Below are 17,592 nucleotides of genomic sequence, written 5' to 3' on the forward strand. Positions count from 1 at the left end.
AATGGAACCCTGTCACAGTCAAGTCTACATGACTACGCGGAGAACGTAACCATCTATGGTTAAAGAAAAGTTTATCAAGTCAGAAGAACCGCATTCGCGCAGTGTACTATTCCACACTAGGCCTAGTATGATCTACGATCAAAGGCATATTCCGATTCGAAATGGAAAGAAATGACGAAAACGAACATGTATGATTCATGTAAATGGTGATAATCGACTTGGGGTCCATCGCATCTGAAGTCGTTCTTGAATGTAACCCCTGTTTCTGAAATTGGTATTGATAGTGGTGGTAGAGATAAAGGATATTAACTATTGAATCGTGTATTGTTACTGGTTGAAAGTCAGAATCGTGGATCAAAACCTGATATAATTGCTATATGCACCAATAAATTTGGTTAAACAGCGTCGTCCAATGTGTTGAGACTAATCTAAAACAACAAAAAAACTGTTTAATACGTATTAAGCTTCAGTAAACTCAAGCTGGAACAGCCCGAGGGGAACATCCTTTACCAAGTACAGTTTGCAAAATATTGCCTCGGAAAAAAGAACAAACCCATGCAAAATGGTAACAAAAAACCACGATTCATTCAGACTTCACCCTGTCCGCGGACAACCTCTTCCGGAGTATATGATGATGACTCCTGTGAGTGCCTCGAGAGCTTTTCCATGGCAGGAACACTCTTTCTCATACTCATACCATCATCTACACAGATCTTTTGCAGCCAAATCTGAGACATTGTTCACCATGATGGACAGGCGTGACATCTATCCGTACTCCATCCCGGTTGACCGCGAGGAGGTGACAAGGTCTGGAGCGCTGACGACGCTCCCCGTGAGGATCCACCGACACAACCATCTTGCCGACGCAGGAGCCTTGTGTTTGGTCAATGACTGGCGCCATACGATGAAGGATGGCCAAGAAACAAGGTCGAACGGCTCCCCGTGTGTTGTGGGGAACTGGGCGAGCTTCATTTGGCCTGAGAGGTAAGAATCCGGCATGACACTTTTTTTTGTTCTTTTTTTTGGTTGCTGTTTGTGTCTAAAGCTGACAAATTCTGATGGCATGCAAAAGCGACCCGGAAAGACTAGGACTGCTCACTTATCTTTTGGATGTTGGCTGCTTCCATGACGGTATGGATTCATGCTGAAACAATGATGAAGAATGTTTCTTTTCCCAACCGGTTCAAAATCTAACTTGGTTCCCTACAAAAAAAAAAAAAAAGATGCTTGCGAGGAAATGACCATGGCGTCGGCCCATGAGGAGCATTTAGACCTCGCAGGAGCCATGGACGTGGAGGACAAACGGATGCTGAGTAAAGATTCGCGATCATTGCGGACAAAACAGCTCGTTTCCAAGGCAGTCTTGGAATGCATCAAGATTGATAGACAAGGAGCAATGCGCATGCTCGAGGCATATAGGAAAAAATGGCTGCGCATCATGGAAACTTACAACACGGACGAGATAGACGGCATTGACGACTACTTTCTGGCCAGAGCGAATAATGGGGGCATGGGGTAGGGCCGGGCTTTCTTGATCAGAGACAGAGAATAAACTTGAAACAAGGTTTGCAAGCTAACAGAAAAAAAATTCACCTAGGGCATATTACGCAATGCTGGAATTCTCCCTGGGCATCAGTGTTTCCGACGATGAGTACGCCGCCATGGCCGAACCTATTACTCACGTTGAGCGCTGCATGCTCCTGACTAATGACTATTGGAGCTGGCCGCGGGAGCGCGACCAGGCGGAGCACCAAGAGAGCGGCAAAGTGTTCAACGTCGTGTGGTTCCTGATGAGGAAGGAGCAGTGCAGCGAGGCAGATGCCATGGACAGGGTGCGGCAGCTGATTCACGCAGAGGAACGGGCGTGGACGGCTGCCAAAGAACGCCTGTATGACCAGTGCCCAAAACTCCGACCGGACCTGGTCAGGCTGCTGGAGAGCCTGGAGACGGCCCTCGCGGGAAACGACTACTGGAGCAGTCGCTGCTACCGCCACCATGACTGGCGACACGTCGCAGTGCGTCCGGTCCAGGATGGTCCCGAGATCCATGAGCTTGCCGGCATGGGCAAAGCTTTGGCCATGAATCTCGCCGCAGACAATGACAGGACCCGCTCTGGTGCTTCCTCGCCCGAGTCGTCGTCGTCGGCTGCAGGGTCGTCGTCCTCCCACACCGCCGAAATGATGCCGCACAGCCCCCTGTCCAGCGTCAAATCCACACCAACCTCTGCGACGAGCGAGGGGTCGTTGCCGGGCATGCAGGCAGCCCCTGTGTTTGAGCCGGCGAGATACATTCGACAAATGCCGTCCAAGAACATGCGGTCGCAGCTGATGGATTGTTTCAACCTGTGGTTGGAGGTTCCCCAGCCCTCCCTTGCCGCCATCAAGGAAACCATCGACTGCCTGCACCACTCCTCGCTGATACTGGACGACATCGAGGACGGCTCCGACCTCAGGCGGGGCCTGCCGGCCGCGCACATCGTCTACGGCGTCGGCCAGGCCATCAACAGCGCCACCCATCTCCACGTGCAGGCCGTCGCAAACATGCACGCCATGGCCTCCCGCGAGGGAAGGCCCCAGATGATGGACGTGTTTCTACACCACCTCAACCAGCTGTTTATAGGCCAGAGCTGGGACCTGCACTGGACGTTCCACCGTCGCTGTCCTACCGAGGAGAAATACCTAAACATGATTGACCAAAAGACGGGCGCCATGCTGCAGATGCTGCTGGAGCTGATGCAAACGGCAGCAGCAGCCGCCAAGCAGGGTGTTCTCAAGGACGGCAAACATTTGTTGTGGGAGTTTACAAGGCTCTTTGGCCGCTTCTTTCAGGTTCGCGACGACTACATGAACACCCTGTCGACCGAGTATGAACGACAAAAGGGGTTCGCCAGCGATCTCAACGAGCAGAAGCTGTCGTATATGCTGGTCCACATGTTTGAAGTATACCCCGAGACGCGAGACAAGGTCGAGGGGGTTTTCAACACCATGAGGCGAGGTGGCGTGTCGGAGGGCGCCGTAGACGTAGCCAAGACGTACATCTTGTCGATGATGGAGGAGACGGGCACCAACAATTTCACGTACAAGCTGCTCCAGAAGTGGCATGGACAGGTTTTGGAGAGCATCGGGGCGCTAGAGAAGCACTTTGGGGTGGAAAACGGCATGCTTCGCCTGCTTGTAGAGACGCTGAGGGTTTGATGTCAGATCGATAGATGGTTGCCTCGTGAATATAGACCTCATAGAGCCCTGTAAAAAATCTTTCTCCTGAAAAAGGCGACTGTCCCACCAAGACTTACATGAATAGTAGCTGTTGCTTTCCAGCAAGGATAACCATGCAAAAAATACAATATACTGTCATCTCAAAGTGATTCGTGCTGATACTTGGAGGTTAGTCGTGTCCACGCCCTGTGTCCATGCCCGTGGCAAATTATCCTCGGATGTACAGTTGGCGAGTGACTTGCTTCGAAATTCAGGGTGGCCAATAAATGGGTGACTAAAAACTCGAAACAGGCTTGAGACTTTTTACAGCAAGAAGCATCTAGTGTTCATAGCTTTGGGGGGTCAGCTGGGATGGGAAGTGGATTTCTATGATAAAGAATGGGGAAACGATGTGAACTTGTAGAAAGACAACAAAAGCTTTTACGTAGCTTGGTCAAAGTGTTAGGTATTGACAAACAAAACAAAAAATTAATAATGTCGGCAGATCCAGCTGCCACGGCACAAAAGACGGAGCCAGGCAGTCTGCCAGACCAGCCAAAATTGGAATCACCCACAAACGAAGCAACAGCGACCGACGACGAACCATGGTCGATCTGGTCTAGCCGCGGCAAGCGCGCCATCCTGCTCGGGGCGTCCTTTGCAGCGATGCTCTCACCCCTCGCGAGCAACATATACTTTCCGGCCCTCGAGCCCATCGCACACGACCTCGGCGTCTCGGCGTCGCTCGTCAACATGTCCATCTCGACCTTTATCCTGCTGCAGGGCATCGCGCCAATCTTTACCGCGCAGCTGGCAGATACGGCCGGGAGGCGCCCGGTCTATCTGGTGTGCATAGTCGTCTTTCTGGCCGCAAACGTGGGCCTCGGGGTGCAAAACTCGTACACGGCCCTGCTGGTCCTCCGCTGCGTGCAGAGCGCCGGCAGCTCCGGGGTCCAGGCGCTCTCCAATGCCGTCGCCGCCGACATCGCCACGCCCGCCGAGCGCGGGAGCTACGTCTCGTTTGCCGCCGCAGCGCCCATATTGGCCACGACCCTAGGCCCCATCGTCGGTGGCTTGCTGGCGCAGTTTGCGGGCTGGCACTCGGTCTTTTGGTTCCTGGCCGCTGTCGCGGGCGTTTTGCTCCTGCCGATGGCGGCGTTTTTCCCCGAGACGTGCCGCAACGTCGTCGGCAACGGGTCGATCCCGCCGCCAAAGTGGAGCAGGTGCTACACCAACTCGCGCCGCGAGCTGCGAGGCAGGGGCGGGCCGCAGACGGAGCCGCCGCGGATCAAGGTCGGATTCCCCAACCCGCTGCGGCCCGTCATGCTCCTGTTTGACCGCGAGTGCTGCTGGCCGCTGCTCTACAGCGCCATCGTCGCGAGCCCCTTTTACTCGACGCTGGCGCTGATCCCCTCGACCTTTACGCGCATCTACGGCTACGACGAGCTGCAGATCTCGCTGTGCTACCTGCCGTTTGGCGTGGGCGCGCTGGCCGGCGCGCTGGCCGTGGGCCGCGTCATGGACTCGAACTTCCAGCGGCACGCGGCGCGGCTGGGCATCGCGGTGGACAAGACGCGGCGCATGGATCTGGGGAGGCACGGGTCGTTCCCGACGGCGCGGGCGCGGCTCGAGGTGGCGGTGCCGACGGTGGTGCTCAGCACGGGGTTCAGCGTGGCCTTTGGCTGGATGCTGCAGCGCCGCGTGCACGTGGCCGGCCCGCTCGTCGTGCTCTTCCTCGTCGGCTTCTGCGCCGTCGCCAGCCTCAACTGCATCGCCGCCCTGCTGCTCGACCTCAACCCCACCAGGGCCGGCACCGTCACCGCCTCCAACAACCTGCTCAGGTGCCTCCTCGGCACCGCCGTCACCAGCGCCACCGTGCCCCTGGTCCAGGCCGTCGGCGTCGGTTGGACCCTGACCGTCTTTGGTGGGCTGAATGCGCTTTTTATGCCGCTGCTGTGGCATATCATGAGGCAAGGCTCAGGCCGTCGCGTTACTTGATTTCTTTTTCTTCTTTTTTTTCGTTCATGTTTTTGTGCTACTTCAGTGCATAGATCCAACTATAGACCCTACTATAAACAAGCCTTTTGGAATTCCTCTAGACTCAAAATCGGTAGTCCTTTGACAATACACCTTTGATCGTCATTTGTTTTGTGCACCTGTTACCATCCTACCAAGATATCTTGTCTGATACAGACTGCATCTGTCCCTCCTTCATCAAACACAAGACAGTTTCTCAGTACCAAAGTCCTCGGTGTATCCATGACGCAAGGCAGCTCGCGAATTCGGCTCTCGATTCCGTCGTCTTCATGACCAAGCGATTCATGACAAGACTTGACTAGCCCCATTCTGAACAGCTCCGGGTCTTTCAGAATCGCACTTCGGACAAGATGTATCAAAACAAAACTAGGTTTTAAGCTATAAAGTTTACTGGATGCAAAATACCTAGTGCCTACTTTTGTATAGACGAGTACAGATAACATGCGTCAGAATACACACGTCCCGGACTGGCTGAAACTGGGGTCGCGATATACCGCCTCCTTGATCAGATACCACCGTTACCCCCTTTGTTGTGTTTTTCAGAGTAGCACAACAATTTGCTCCCCAGTTCTAAATGGTGTGTTAGTGTCCAGCAGCTTGTACGATAGAAATTGCAAATTGTCCTAATATTCATCCTGGTCAACTTTTGGTAGCAACCGTGACAAGCAGATCCAACTCCAATTTAATCCCATCGTCCGTTTTCAGTTTATCCCATTCCACCCTCATGGCCTCTCTAGCTTGCGGCTTCAGCTCCTCCGGGATCCCACCAAACAACCTCCCCGAAGAACTCGCATCCAACCACGTCATAATCTCGTTTCCGTCCTTGACCATCTTGACGATGGTATTCCCGACCATGTCATACTCGTCAAAGCCCGCACCGCCAAGCAGCCTCTCCATCTCGTCGCGCCGCAGGAATCTCGGCTCGTCCTCCGCATCGGGATACCGACAAAACGGCTCCCGCGCCAGAACCTCGGCCTTGATCCGCCTATGCGCCGAGCCCGTGTCCCCGGACCCGCCCGAGATCCCCAGCCGGCCGCGGGGCTTGAGGACGCGGCTGAACTCGCGCATCGCGGCCGCCTGGTCCGCGATCCAGTGGAAGGTGGAGTTGACGTAGACGACGTCGAAGCTGGCGTCCTGGAACCGCGAGAGGTCCTCGGCGCGCCCGACGGCGAAGGAGGCGTTGGGCGCCGTGCTGGCCGCCAGCTCTTGGCCCAGCGCGATGCGTTCCTTGCTCGGGTCGATGCCGGCCACCCGCCCGGTCGGCCCGACCAGCTTGGCCAGGTGCGCGGTTATGTTGCCCGGCCCGCATCCGACGTCCAGGATGTGCATGCCCGGCCTGATTGCGAGGCGGTCGATGAGGAACAGGCCCGCGTTTTGCTGCGTGGCATTGTTGGCCGTGTAAGATTTGGCCAGCTCCTTGGTGTCTGTTGCCATTGTTGGTGTAGGATTGTTTTGTGGTGGTGGTTTGAGCAAGGGTAAGAGGGCGTCTATGGTTTGACTAAAGAAGCTTGTTTGCCTTTCTTTTTAGCACGGGCTTCAGAGTCATATACATACCTTAAAGTATCCAACCTAAAAGTTGGCAGACTTTAGCCGCTCTCGGAAATTCTCCACTTGTGTTTCTCTGCCTCGGTTTCGTCCAACCTTTCCCAAGTTTAGTAATAGTAGTACTTCTCTTCCACCTACTAGTGTGCATCTCAAGAGTTTGATCTTTCAAGTCCTGGTATCGTTGCCAAGTATCCATCCAAGCCTCATGCAACCACTGATTCGGGCATGGTGCAGAATGTAGCAAAGATGGATCCCTGTCGATAAAAGGTAGGTAGGTGATGCATGTTTGCAGAGTGGGTTATGAATAGAGTATTTCTCGACCATCAACCACCTTTCTGGGCATCGCCTGAATGCCATTTACACGGACATTCCGAAGCCCAATATATAATCGTCGAGGCTAGGCGTTTAGTCTGGCCCTGCAAAAGATCACCCCCCGAACCCCACGCTTACATGTGGAAAATCCCTGAGTGAAAAAAAGTAAAAAAAAAAAAAAAAGTCTAAACATTAAAGCCCAAAATGCTGATACGGCCTTGGGGCAATCTACGAGCCCGCACCTACGGATAGTGGTACATGGTCACACCCCTGAGCATTCCAGCCGCAGGCCATCTCCAGCTGCCTCCTGCACGTCACCATCTGAGCCTCCCGCACCGCGTCGCGGCGAAAGGCGTGCCACTGCTCCAGGAGCTCGTAGTATCCCAGCGCCGACCGAAAATCCCTCAGCTTGACGCACTCGTGAACGGCGTCCAGTATGGTCTGCTCCGCCACCGACGAGGCCCGGTGCAGTTCTTCGTCTGCGTCGTCCGAGTCGCCAAAGTCCAGCCGACTGCTGCCCACCGGCGCCGCCCTTTCGTCGCAGCCCCCTCCGTCCGGACCGGGCATGTGGAAGCCCAGCAGCCTCACCATGTTTGCGGCGAGCTGCTCCGGGCCCACGCGCTTGAGGTTCATGGCCTTGCACTCTCGAAAGAGGAAGATCTCGTAGATCGAGACGGCGTCGCGCGTGCGGGGGTGGCTGTCGCCGAACCGGTTGCTCCACATGGCAATCATCTTCTGCAGGCCTTGGCCGTGCTGGTAAGCCATGAAATCGTCCGAGCCCTCAGGGTACATCAAGAGGAGCAGCCACGTCAGGTAAGAAGTCTCGCGCGACGGTACGAGCTCCAACATCTTGGTCGCCAGCCAGCTGTAGCTTTCGGATACGATTTCCGCAATGGCCAACCTGTCGGCTTCGGGCTTCCCGCTGATCTCGATCATGTGAGCCAGGATCCTGCGCGTCGGGTGATGCTCCGACGGTACCCAGAGCACAGCCAGCCGGTAGGCTTGCTCCATGACCACCTTGAAGAAGTCGGGCAGATCCTTGTAAAACAGCCGAAATATCCTCAGCATGCCCGTCATGGCCACCGGGCCCGGTCCGGGGCCCCATTGGCCTCCTCCGTCATACTTGCCTCGCATCAGCGGCTCTATCTGCGCCGAAGTCTGCCGCATAATCTCGCCCGCCATCTTCAACTCGCCAGCACTCATCAGGCGGGGGATCTTGCGCGCCGACGTAAGAAAAGTGTTCAAGTTATCCCAGCCGTCACCAAGTATGGTGATGCGACTCTGACCGCTGCATGTGTTCTCGACGCAGTTGTAGATGATATCGCGCGTCAGCTGATAACCTTGCTGCGAGACGTGGAGTGTGCTTGGTGATGGCGAGTAAGCCCGGACGTATCTATCGTATGTCACCATTTGCGATGTCAAGTACTGCTTATTGGCTGCTTGGGCATTTTCTACACTGAATGGTGCTGTGTTGTGGTAAAATTGTGTGGCAGGGTAATCGGTGCTACTGGAGACAGTCCTCTCGGTGGCAACTGGCCATGTGTGATGGTGCTCGCCAGGTGAAGTGATAGTCTCTGACTGCGCCTGTGAATACCAATACTGAGTCTCGGCGGCTGGCGAGTATATCGCGAGTCCAGTTTCACCGTCACTAGTGGTCGATATGTGCAGCGGCAGTACGGAATTCGTTGTCGTCGGGGTTGTCCCCTGGAGCACAGCCCCTTTCTTCCCTGCAGATATGTTGGATGGGCTAGAAATCCCCGGCCTGAAAGGATTAGTTTGCCTGGGAGGCGATCCGTTCTTGGGCTGTGCTGTGAAAGCCTCAACATCTCCCGACCTCATGGTCTCCTGAAAATAAGGTACGATCGGCCCGTAGACAGACTTGGAAGCAGACTGCGGGGGTGAGTTTGGTTGCTTCTCCTCCAATGGTGAAAGGTCAAGGCGCTCTATTGGTCTCTTTGTTTCCGCAGGCGTCCTCGGTTTCTTGGATGTGTTCTTGTGCATGCCCCACTGAGACAGGCGGGTTTTGTACATCTTGGGCCTAGAGACGTCGGCGCGGTGGCGTCAGATATAAAAATCGGATAGGCCTTGGATCGTCCGCTCGGCGTTTGCACTCGTGCAGTACAAGCAAAATGCCAACTCGGAAAAGATGAAACAGGCAGTTTGGTCGGGTTGTGTGACTTACGTTGCGCTGAACCCATGCTTGGTCTTGAGTGTTTGGATGACAGTATTGAGGGTTTGATTCCGGACTATGTACTCATTTATGATGATATCCTTGTGCGTTTCCCAGTCCTTCTTTTTGAGCGAACGGTGGACCATCTCGCCGGTCTGTTCATCGCGATACCTGAGACCGAGAGACTCGGTCCTTGTCCTCTTGGGAAAATCATGACGCGCAGGCATCATTTGAGCCTGAGTGGAAGACTCTCCAGATTGCAGCGTTGATACTGAGCTGCTGCTCGAGGGCGCCATCCCAAGAGCAGCTGCGCCTTGGCCGGCGGTTGCGGCCGACTCATTGTGCAAAGTCTCCATCCAGTTCTGGTAAACGGTCGAAGATGCACAATGCGCTTTGGGCAGTACAGAACTGCTCCCCCGTCACTCATTACATGGTGTTGAACCAGTCTAGTAATGTGGGCGAAGCATCTATCTGCCGAATTTCCCCAGGTTGTGGGAACGACCCGTTGGTTTTGTGGCTGGCCTTTTGGGATTGAAGGAATGCACGCCTAGACCCAGTACAATGGATAACACAAGGCAGGGCCTAGGTGGCCCAGAGCCAAGTTTGTTTGGTGGAGCAATGGCCCAAAGATTTCGCCAAAAACTCGAATTGAGTTGGCGATGACAAGTGCGAGGCTGCGCAAGGAAGAGCTCGAGCGACAATGAAGAGGAAGTCGACCTAATTCCGGACTCTAATTCCGGTGCCCGCGGGTGCGTGGGGGCGGGCCGCTAGTCGTGAGTGAGTGGACTTTAGCTCGATTTTTTTTTTTTTTCTTCCCGTGTGTGTTGTTGTTGTTGGTGGCAGACACTGTCAATTTGATCTCGTGTCCAATTGACCCCTCCTAAAAACACAAACAAACCAACGTTTTCCCGTCTTGCATTTATACCAGTATCCCCGGGGCAAATGAGCCCACCCGTAGCTACCACTGCGCCGTTATGACCGTGCTTCCGTCCAACGGTTAGCTTCTAGATTGATCGGATGAATCCTACCATCGTCGCAGAATCGCAAACGGAACCCAGCGTTTACAGCAAAATTTTGACGCTAGCATGCTTGACATTTCAGCCGCTCTCCAGTATTCCGTAAGCTAAGCACACAGAATTAGCCTTGCCAGGCGGCTGCGCGCGGTACGTACCCTGATCAATATTAGGGACCCATTGCGGCGTTTGAAATACGACCCAACCCAAGATGGGATTTAATTTGCAAGAGTTGTCGATCTTTGAAGGAGGGAGGGAGGATGCCGGCACAGACAAAGAACTAGACTAGTTTGCTGTCGGCATAGGTGCAAGCTTTTGGTGCCTGAGCTACGAAGTATGTTTGTTGATCGATATCAAAGTGGCTTGGTGGTTACCAATCATTCCTGTACGCGGCAAAGCAGGTGAGCAACTAATGACCGTACTCCGTACGGGGCCCTCGCCGTCTGCCAGGTACAAAGTTCTTGATTGCACTACTTGAAGTAGTTGCAGTAGTGCTAGATCTATCTAGCCCGGTGCATGGTTCGTCCTGGGCAATTGTAAAGGTAGATACAGCAGGCAACCTGGTGGAAAGCTTGCCTAGACCCGCTGCCAAGAGCTGATCGCCGACACTGCGTCCGGTCTGGGTTAGACTCGCTGGGGGGGAAATCTCGTTGGACGTTTGTAGGCGCGCATTAGCGCAGTATTGATCGGAGCGCTGAGTTCAGCCGTCGGACGTGTAAAGAAGAATGTGTGGATGTTGCAGACTCCTTGGCGTATATCTTCAGTTTACGGGATGTCAAGATAACTAAAATAAGATTTTGTTCTAGGAGACTGCATCGTCAACGTTTGGGTCAAGCAATAGTATACGTCAAAACACCTATATCTAGGTTGGGTGGAGGGGGGTAAAAAAGTGGGGATGTGCAATAGCCTCATAATGCTAAAAGCTTATCACCGAGTCATCAAGCGGCTTCGATAGCTCAGTGGTAGAGCGAGAGATTGCAGTGCAATCGCAACTATCTCTAGGTCACGTGTTCGAACCACGTTCGGAGCTTCTTTTTGATGTTTCTGGCAGTTGCGACTTAGTCTTGTAACAACTTCCTTTTTTCTTCTTTTTGCAATTTCTTTTTTTGCCAATTACCAGTCTGACAGACAAGCAAGCAACAATTTTTCCAAATACCAAAAGCACCAAATTTGGGCAAGAGATCGTTTATTATTAATCAACCATATTGAATTATGTGCGACGAAATTTTTCCAGAGTGATGACGGGAGGAACTTGCGCCCAGAATACAACAGAAAGGCAACGGAGTTCTCCCAAGCAATGCAGCAGAACCGTAAACGTATCCGTGAGAAACTCTGCCTGCATAGAAAAAAAACAGAAACAAAAAATCCCAACCGATAAAAAAAATGATGACATCAACAGCCCCCTTACACCCCAACACCAAGTGGTCGCTCAGACGCGGAGCCGCCTGACGCGCGAGATGGGCGTCGGCGCGGGCGTTGACTCGGCGGTCTTGGTGGCCCAGTACTGCTGGAGCGCGGCCTTGACGCCCTCGGGGTCCGGGTAGGGGTTGGCCTCGGCCAGGGACCGCAGCTGGTTGTCGATGGCCTGGGGCGTGAAGCTGCCAGCGCGGGCGCTCATCTCGTCGGCGCTGTAGGACTTGGCCCTGAACTCGGGCTGCATGGGGTCGACGAAGCGGGCGCTGTCGCCGTAGCCAAAGTCGGGCAGCGACGTGACGTTGAAGACGGCCATCATGTCGTTGTCCTCGTGGATCAGGTTGTGGCAGTGGAACATGTAGACGCCGTCCCAGGGCGCGTAGTGCGCCTCGACCAGCACCTTTTCGTTCCTGGCCAGCCACACCACGTCCTTGAGGCCCTTGGACTCGTACGGCTCCACGACGCCGTTGCGCGCTCCGCCCTGCCGGCTGATGATCCTGAAATCGACAAGGTGCATGTGGATAGGGTGCGTCCAGGCGCCAGAGACGTTTTCGAGCTCCCAGATCTCGACGGTGCCGCGCGGGACGTTGGCCAGCACGCGGTTGTTGACGTCGGAGAATCCCACGCCGTTGATCAGCCACTCGGACCGGCTGCGGTGGAACCGGAAGCTGTGGTCGATGCCGTTGCCGCCCGAGGGGAAGTTGACGGCGCGGAGGCGCGAGGGGACGACGGATGTGTCGGGCTCAGCGAGCGTGCTGGCTTCGGCTACGTTGATCTTCATGACCTGTCCCGTCTTCTCGTAGTTCCTGTCCGTGCCGAGGTTGTCGACGTCTGGGATGTTGCGGCTGGCGGAAGGGGGGGCGGGATAGTTAGCGTGTGACCATTGGCATTGCGTTGCGACTTGCTTTCTTTTTGCGCCATTGGCGGGATGCATTGCTGGCAGCATTTGACTTACATTTCGATCGACTGTCCAGCATATTGAGCAAAGTCAACCACAACCTCGTAGCGCTCTCCCGATGAGACATACTGAGATGAGGTGGGAGGTTAGCGTCAGGTACGTTTTCATTTCGATTTCGACAGACCGCCCACCAATATTCCCTTGGGATATGGAAACAGCCAATGACTTACAATCTTGTTTGTGGTGACCGGCTCGGTAAACAGTCCACTGTCACTGGCAATGACCTGAAAGTCGAGCCTTGCGTTCAAATCGTTGGTCTTGGTAAAGTACAAGGCAAAGTTCCTCGACACGGCCGCGTTCAAAAATCGCAGGCGGTACTTCCTGGGCTGCACGTCGAAGAATGGCCAGGGCTGCCCGTTGACGTGGATCACGTCACCCCACAGGCTGTCCCTCTCGTTTCTGGGCGAGTAGAGAGTGCCGTTGCTGTTGTACTGCTTGGAGTTGAGCATCAGGGGGATGTCAAACTTGCCGTACCCGCTTGGGAGGTTGAGCGCATCCTCTGCTGGGTCAGTGATCATATAGAAACCCGCTTGACCAAAGTAGGCGTTCTCAGCAGTCTAATAGTTTCCGGTTCGATGTCAGTTGGTGTTCCATCAACCCCTTCCTCCGAAAGAACATTAACAAAACAGGCTTCACTTCTCACCTTGTGCATGGCATGATCGTGGTACCACAAGGTGCGAGCTGTCTGTGTGTTGGGGTAGTAGTAGTCCTTGTACTGGCCGGGGAAGGTCAAATCCTCTGCCCAACCATCCCAGGGAGCACGCGAGTACGATCCGTGGAGGTGGACAGCGTTCTCCTGGTCGGCATTGTTGGCGAAGCGCATGACGGTCTCGGTGTCGCGCGGCACAATGACGGTCGGCCCGGGAGACATGCCATTGTATCCGACAAGCCGGGTCGCACCCAGGTCGGGATAAATCTGCTGCATGAAGGGTCGGATCTCGACCTCATAATAGTGCATTGGCCTGCCGGTGGTCGGGTTGGTGAGGGTTCTGCGAAGGGCTGTTAGAGCTTTATTTCTACCCTTGGGGCTGTTACCTCCCAGGAGAGTAGGGACTATGGCGGGGGAATCCCTACCGCTTAGGCTCCAGAACAGGTGGGATCGGCAGGGCAACCGAGTAGAGGTTTTTATACTCGGGGCTCACCCAGTTCCCGCGGGTGACGATGGCATCGAGGGGGTTATCCTCGATGACAAAGTTCTTGGCCGCCTTCTCGATGGCCGAGATATTGTATACATAACCCGGCCAGTCCTCCGCGATGGGGACCACCTCCACGGCAATGATGCCGCAGAACTGGAGGAACTGTACAACTTTTCCTGGGAAATACATTGTGAATGTTTTTTGATAGCGAGAGTGTGAGTGATGGAAAAGTAACAGATTATATCTACAGAGACAAACCCAAAAAGGAAAAATAAAAAAAAAGCGAAAGACGACCTAGGATAACGAGTGACTAGGTGAGTCGACAAAACAAACAAAAAAAGAGTGTCGAGGCCGGACACCTATAGCTAGGTGGGAAAAGCCGATCCGTGAGATGAAGGGATGAAGAAGACGTGAAAGGAAAAAAGCCCGGAGAGGTCTGTGAACCTTTTATAAGTGGGATAGAAAGGGGTGGAAGACATGGCGCAAAACTTGACAAGAAAGAAACTACACCCCCTACCGCGAAATCGTGATTTTCACTCTTTTCTGCGATCCCCCTTCGCCACATTTTTTTTCTCCACGGTCCTTTTTTGTTTCTCACGCCTAGAAGAGCTGAGCAATAACTGCATAAAGTTATTATTTTATACCTACGGTATGAACTGACAGTAAAGGTGGGCTCCAAAATTCGATCGATGAGGTTCTCCTTGATGCGTTATTTGTTGGTTATAGCTCAGGGTCCCCAAAACAGGATGCAGACATTAACAGTGTATATGGGCAGAGGGACTTCAGCTCAGGGTCAGAATTAGAAACCGTTTGGTTCAGAAAGAAAAACAATCCCAACCCGAAACCTGCAAAAAAAAAGGAGGAGAGTACACTATGTCTCCGTCGGGCAAATAGAGAGGCTCTCTCCTTCTCTGGTGCCTCGTGGCTTTGACAAGAGATTTGAAGCAATCAAGGCCAGTGTCTCCCATAAGACCAGAGCGGCATCCATATCCACAATCAGGAGGGTCTCCTGAAGTTTTGTGGCTGGGAGACTTTTATATTTGCTTGGCTTTTTGCAGCCCGTGTAGTTGGGATTGGCGCGGGAAGCTTTTTAGTCTCACGGGCCTTTTTGGTCACGGTTTTTCTTTTTTCTTTTTTTTTTCATCTTTGATACCCAGACACTTTTTTTTGCAGCCAATTTCGCGCACGACATCACAAATTCCCACCCCGCATGAACAACGGAGAGGCCAAGATCTGCGAGATATCTCTCGGCAACCCGTGGATCATGGCAATCAATGCTGCGGCTGACGTGCGTTGATGGGAGCATCCAACTAACCTCCAGGCCTGACCGCACACCGGAAATCCGGCAAGCAGGGGGCTTTCAGCAGTAAATGGCACAAAGACTAGTTGATGCAGGGACTCGAGCGAAAAAAAGTCTTGGGTGCGGTTTGCGTTTGTAGGATAAAAAGGTAAACTTGACCTTGGCTGCATCAAAAGATGATGGACAAGAAAAAGAGGTGCTGAGCTGAAATTGGCACACCTTGAAAATCACACTTCACGTCTCTTGGGAGACCGGCAGCTGCGGTGAGCTGTGTTTGCGAGATTGCTTTTTTGTGGGCGTGACTTTTTGTCTGTAAAGGCACTCGGTCTTCCAGAATCTTTCTTTCGCAGGTCTTGGCTGAGAGGCGTCCTATCACATGCTGATGCTTCCAAGCCCAAATGGCACTGATCCAAACACCGGCTGAGTGGGACATGACAAGATGAGATGTGGAAAAAAACACAAGGTTGTAGACTGTTGAACAGAGCCCAAAGATAACAAAGATGGCAGGGGCGCCACATGTCGTATCTTGGGCCTCTTGCCGCGGCACCCGGCCATGGAAGCAATGGTCATGACGGGAAAGAGCGAGTAAAAACAGTGTCGGGCAAAGTGGCAGTGTAGATTCTGTCATTTATTTATTTTATATTATCAATATTATTTTCTTTACAGCTTTGCCAAATAATTGCTAGCCTGACTGGCATTGCTTGGGAGATGGCGACTCTTTTATGGTAGGACAGACGATCATAAACGGAAGCTGCAGGAAGTCATCGGCAACGCCGGATCTGAATACCAATTGTAGCCATGCCCTACGAATGCTACCAGCTTTCCTGCATAGGTGTCCATGATGCATCAGCCATGCGGCAGCATCCCGAAGCCATGTGCCAGAAACAACGCCCAGGGGCCCGATTCTCTGGTTTTTTTTTCTCGGGCCGTTGTCATTACAAGTGAGGTCCTTAATTAGAGGCAGTACCGTAGATGATTGTCCAACGGATATAAGCGTACTGTTTAGGTAGGTATGAGGCGCAAAAATGAACAAAAGAAATAAGAGAGGCAGTACGGTGGTGCCTACCGCAGACATGATTATTCTTCAAGAGATGCATGCAATGCACCCAAGGTAAGGTAGGTAGGTAGATCGTTAAACGTCACTTGACGGCTTTTTCGTGCCACCCAATCTCGTGGAAACAACGCTTGTCTTTTCATCCCTGCAAGGTAGTCGACGTGATCGGCATTACACAGAGATTCTTGTGCCTTGGCCATTTTTACTTTTGTGTGATTGGTATTTCTTCTTTGCACTCTCGTTGTTTCCCCAGGTCTTGAACCGTCGGCACTTCTTTCCAGCTGCAAGATTAGAGTTTCTTGGTAACAATCATGACAGTTTTATTAATTTGTAACGATACAAGTTGGCTCAATTGAGTCTGATAACTTCCATTGTCAATTTTACCATTGTAGATGTTTGATGTTGGCAACCATACGCCCATCATGAAGCATATTTCACAACGTGATAATGGATATTGTGGCTGCGTGGTCTTGTCAAAAGGGCCTTTTTGTTCTTCTTCCCCGTAGCGGGCTTGGCGACGATACGACAAAGGCTCCCAAGCTGCTGGATGAACCCGGCTGGAACACTGGTGTGATTTCTGCTGCAAGATTGTGACGTGGCTTATGGGAATCTGAATGTGATATCTAAGCTAGGTAGCTCACCTTGTAACCATGTAGCGCCTGGATGTTGATTCGCTTTTTTGGCTGGGCATTTGTTGTTGAGAATAAACATAGTATAGTCACAGCCATGTTGATATACTAGTGAAATGGCTGTCTGTGTACCCATATAGTACATCTTATTCTAGTCAATAGTCCTGTACCGTGTCATGTACCGCGTCCAAAATGACATGACAACTGGGTGAGAAATCCGAGGGCAGAATGTCAACGGTCCACCACAGCTTGAATCTCACTGCTACGAGAATTATATCTTCAAGGATTGGGATCTCGATGCGATCAAGACCGCGCCTGTACAAATGCAAACGCAGCACTTGGAATGGTTTGATTGATGACCCTGCTGTTTGTTAATCTTTTTTTCCTCCCTCTTGCAGTGGCAGTGGTACTCTGCCACAACAGGGTCGCCCTCTCGCTGAAAGATGGAAATGGCCACAAAAGAAAAGGTGCGAGTCGCAGACTCGTGTACGGATTACCAAAAAAAAAAAAAAAAAAAAAAGAACATGCCAAGTCAGGCACAAAGTCTGCTGAAGACAAGCAAGAGCCCAGGGGTTTTTCTTTTTAATCTTGTTCGTCTTCTTCTCTCTGTTATGCCTAGGTCTAGTCAATGATTGTTGCCCACGATCCTCCCCGATGCAGTAAACTGGTGTTGCATGTGTACCTAACTGATCGCGAAGGTTCGCTTTCATCCCGGTTATACCTACCTGGACTCGGTTTTTGGCAGGCTACCTTGCTGTATTGGTCTTTCGGAATATGACGGATCTCCTATCCTTCCCAAGCTAGTGGGATTACACGCGGTTCAGAGGCCGA

At 52.7% G+C, this 17,592-nt stretch overlaps 5 protein-coding genes and 1 non-coding gene across 6 annotated transcripts; 3 read left to right on the forward strand and 3 right to left on the reverse strand.

The window, feature by feature from the left end:
* Positions 1 to 745: 745 nt before the first annotated feature.
* On the forward strand, positions 746 to 3,259 carry MGG_13405 (geranylgeranyl pyrophosphate synthetase; the record flags this gene model as incomplete). The annotated part of the gene is made up of 4 exons (XM_003711360.1): positions 746 to 984; positions 1,073 to 1,131; positions 1,224 to 1,515; positions 1,598 to 3,259. The coding sequence occupies 4 exons, from the start codon at positions 746 to 748 to the stop codon at positions 3,192 to 3,194; spliced, it is 2,187 nt and encodes a 728-aa protein (XP_003711408.1). The 3' UTR covers positions 3,195 to 3,259.
* A 430-nt stretch (positions 3,260 to 3,689) lies between these two features.
* Positions 3,690 to 5,192, forward strand: MGG_07498 (uncharacterized protein; the record flags this gene model as incomplete). Its single annotated transcript, XM_003711361.1, has 1 exon — positions 3,690 to 5,192. One exon carries the CDS (start codon positions 3,690 to 3,692, stop codon positions 5,190 to 5,192), a length of 1,503 nt encoding a protein of 500 aa, XP_003711409.1.
* Positions 5,193 to 5,851: 659 nt separating this feature from the next.
* On the reverse strand, positions 5,852 to 7,279 carry MGG_16648 (uncharacterized protein). The gene has a single exon (XM_003711362.1). It carries the CDS (start codon positions 6,663 to 6,665, stop codon positions 5,871 to 5,873), a length of 795 nt encoding a protein of 264 aa, XP_003711410.1. The 5' UTR covers positions 6,666 to 7,279; the 3' UTR covers positions 5,852 to 5,870.
* Positions 7,218 to 10,304, reverse strand: MGG_16649 (uncharacterized protein). Its single transcript, XM_003711363.1, has 2 exons — positions 9,271 to 10,304; positions 7,218 to 9,126 (listed from the first exon to the last, which is right to left on the reverse strand). Exons 1-2 carry the CDS (start codon positions 9,612 to 9,614, stop codon positions 7,317 to 7,319), a joined length of 2,154 nt encoding a protein of 717 aa, XP_003711411.1. The 5' UTR covers positions 9,615 to 10,304; the 3' UTR covers positions 7,218 to 7,316.
* A 912-nt stretch (positions 10,305 to 11,216) lies between these two features.
* On the forward strand, positions 11,217 to 11,301 carry MGG_20122. The gene has a single exon. It is a non-coding gene; the product is annotated as a tRNA-Cys (tRNA).
* Positions 11,302 to 11,700: 399 nt separating this feature from the next.
* MGG_07500 (bilirubin oxidase) lies at positions 11,701 to 13,967 on the reverse strand (the record flags this gene model as incomplete). The annotated part of the gene is made up of 5 exons (XM_003711364.1): positions 11,701 to 12,529; positions 12,640 to 12,710; positions 12,813 to 13,199; positions 13,286 to 13,631; positions 13,717 to 13,967. The coding sequence occupies 5 exons, from the start codon at positions 13,965 to 13,967 to the stop codon at positions 11,701 to 11,703; spliced, it is 1,884 nt and encodes a 627-aa protein (XP_003711412.1).
* Positions 13,968 to 17,592: the final 3,625 nt, after the last annotated feature.

Source organism: Pyricularia oryzae, chromosome 3 (genome assembly GCF_000002495.2).
Source record: "Pyricularia oryzae 70-15 chromosome 3, whole genome shotgun sequence".
In the NCBI taxonomy this organism is placed as follows: domain Eukaryota; kingdom Fungi; phylum Ascomycota; class Sordariomycetes; order Magnaporthales; family Pyriculariaceae; genus Pyricularia; species Pyricularia oryzae.

Coding starts and splice junctions, on each gene's coding strand:
- MGG_16648 (XM_003711362.1), bottom strand. CDS start 6,665: ATGGCAACAGACACCAAGGAGCTGGCCAAATCTTACACGGCCAACAAT.
- MGG_16649 (XM_003711363.1), bottom strand. CDS start 9,614: ATGGAGACTTTGCACAATGAGTCGGCCGCAACCGCCGGCCAAGGCGCA. Junction 9,127..9,270: donor AAGCATGGGTTCAGCGCAAC/GTAAGTCACACA, acceptor CGACGTCTCTAG/GCCCAAGATGTACAAAACCC.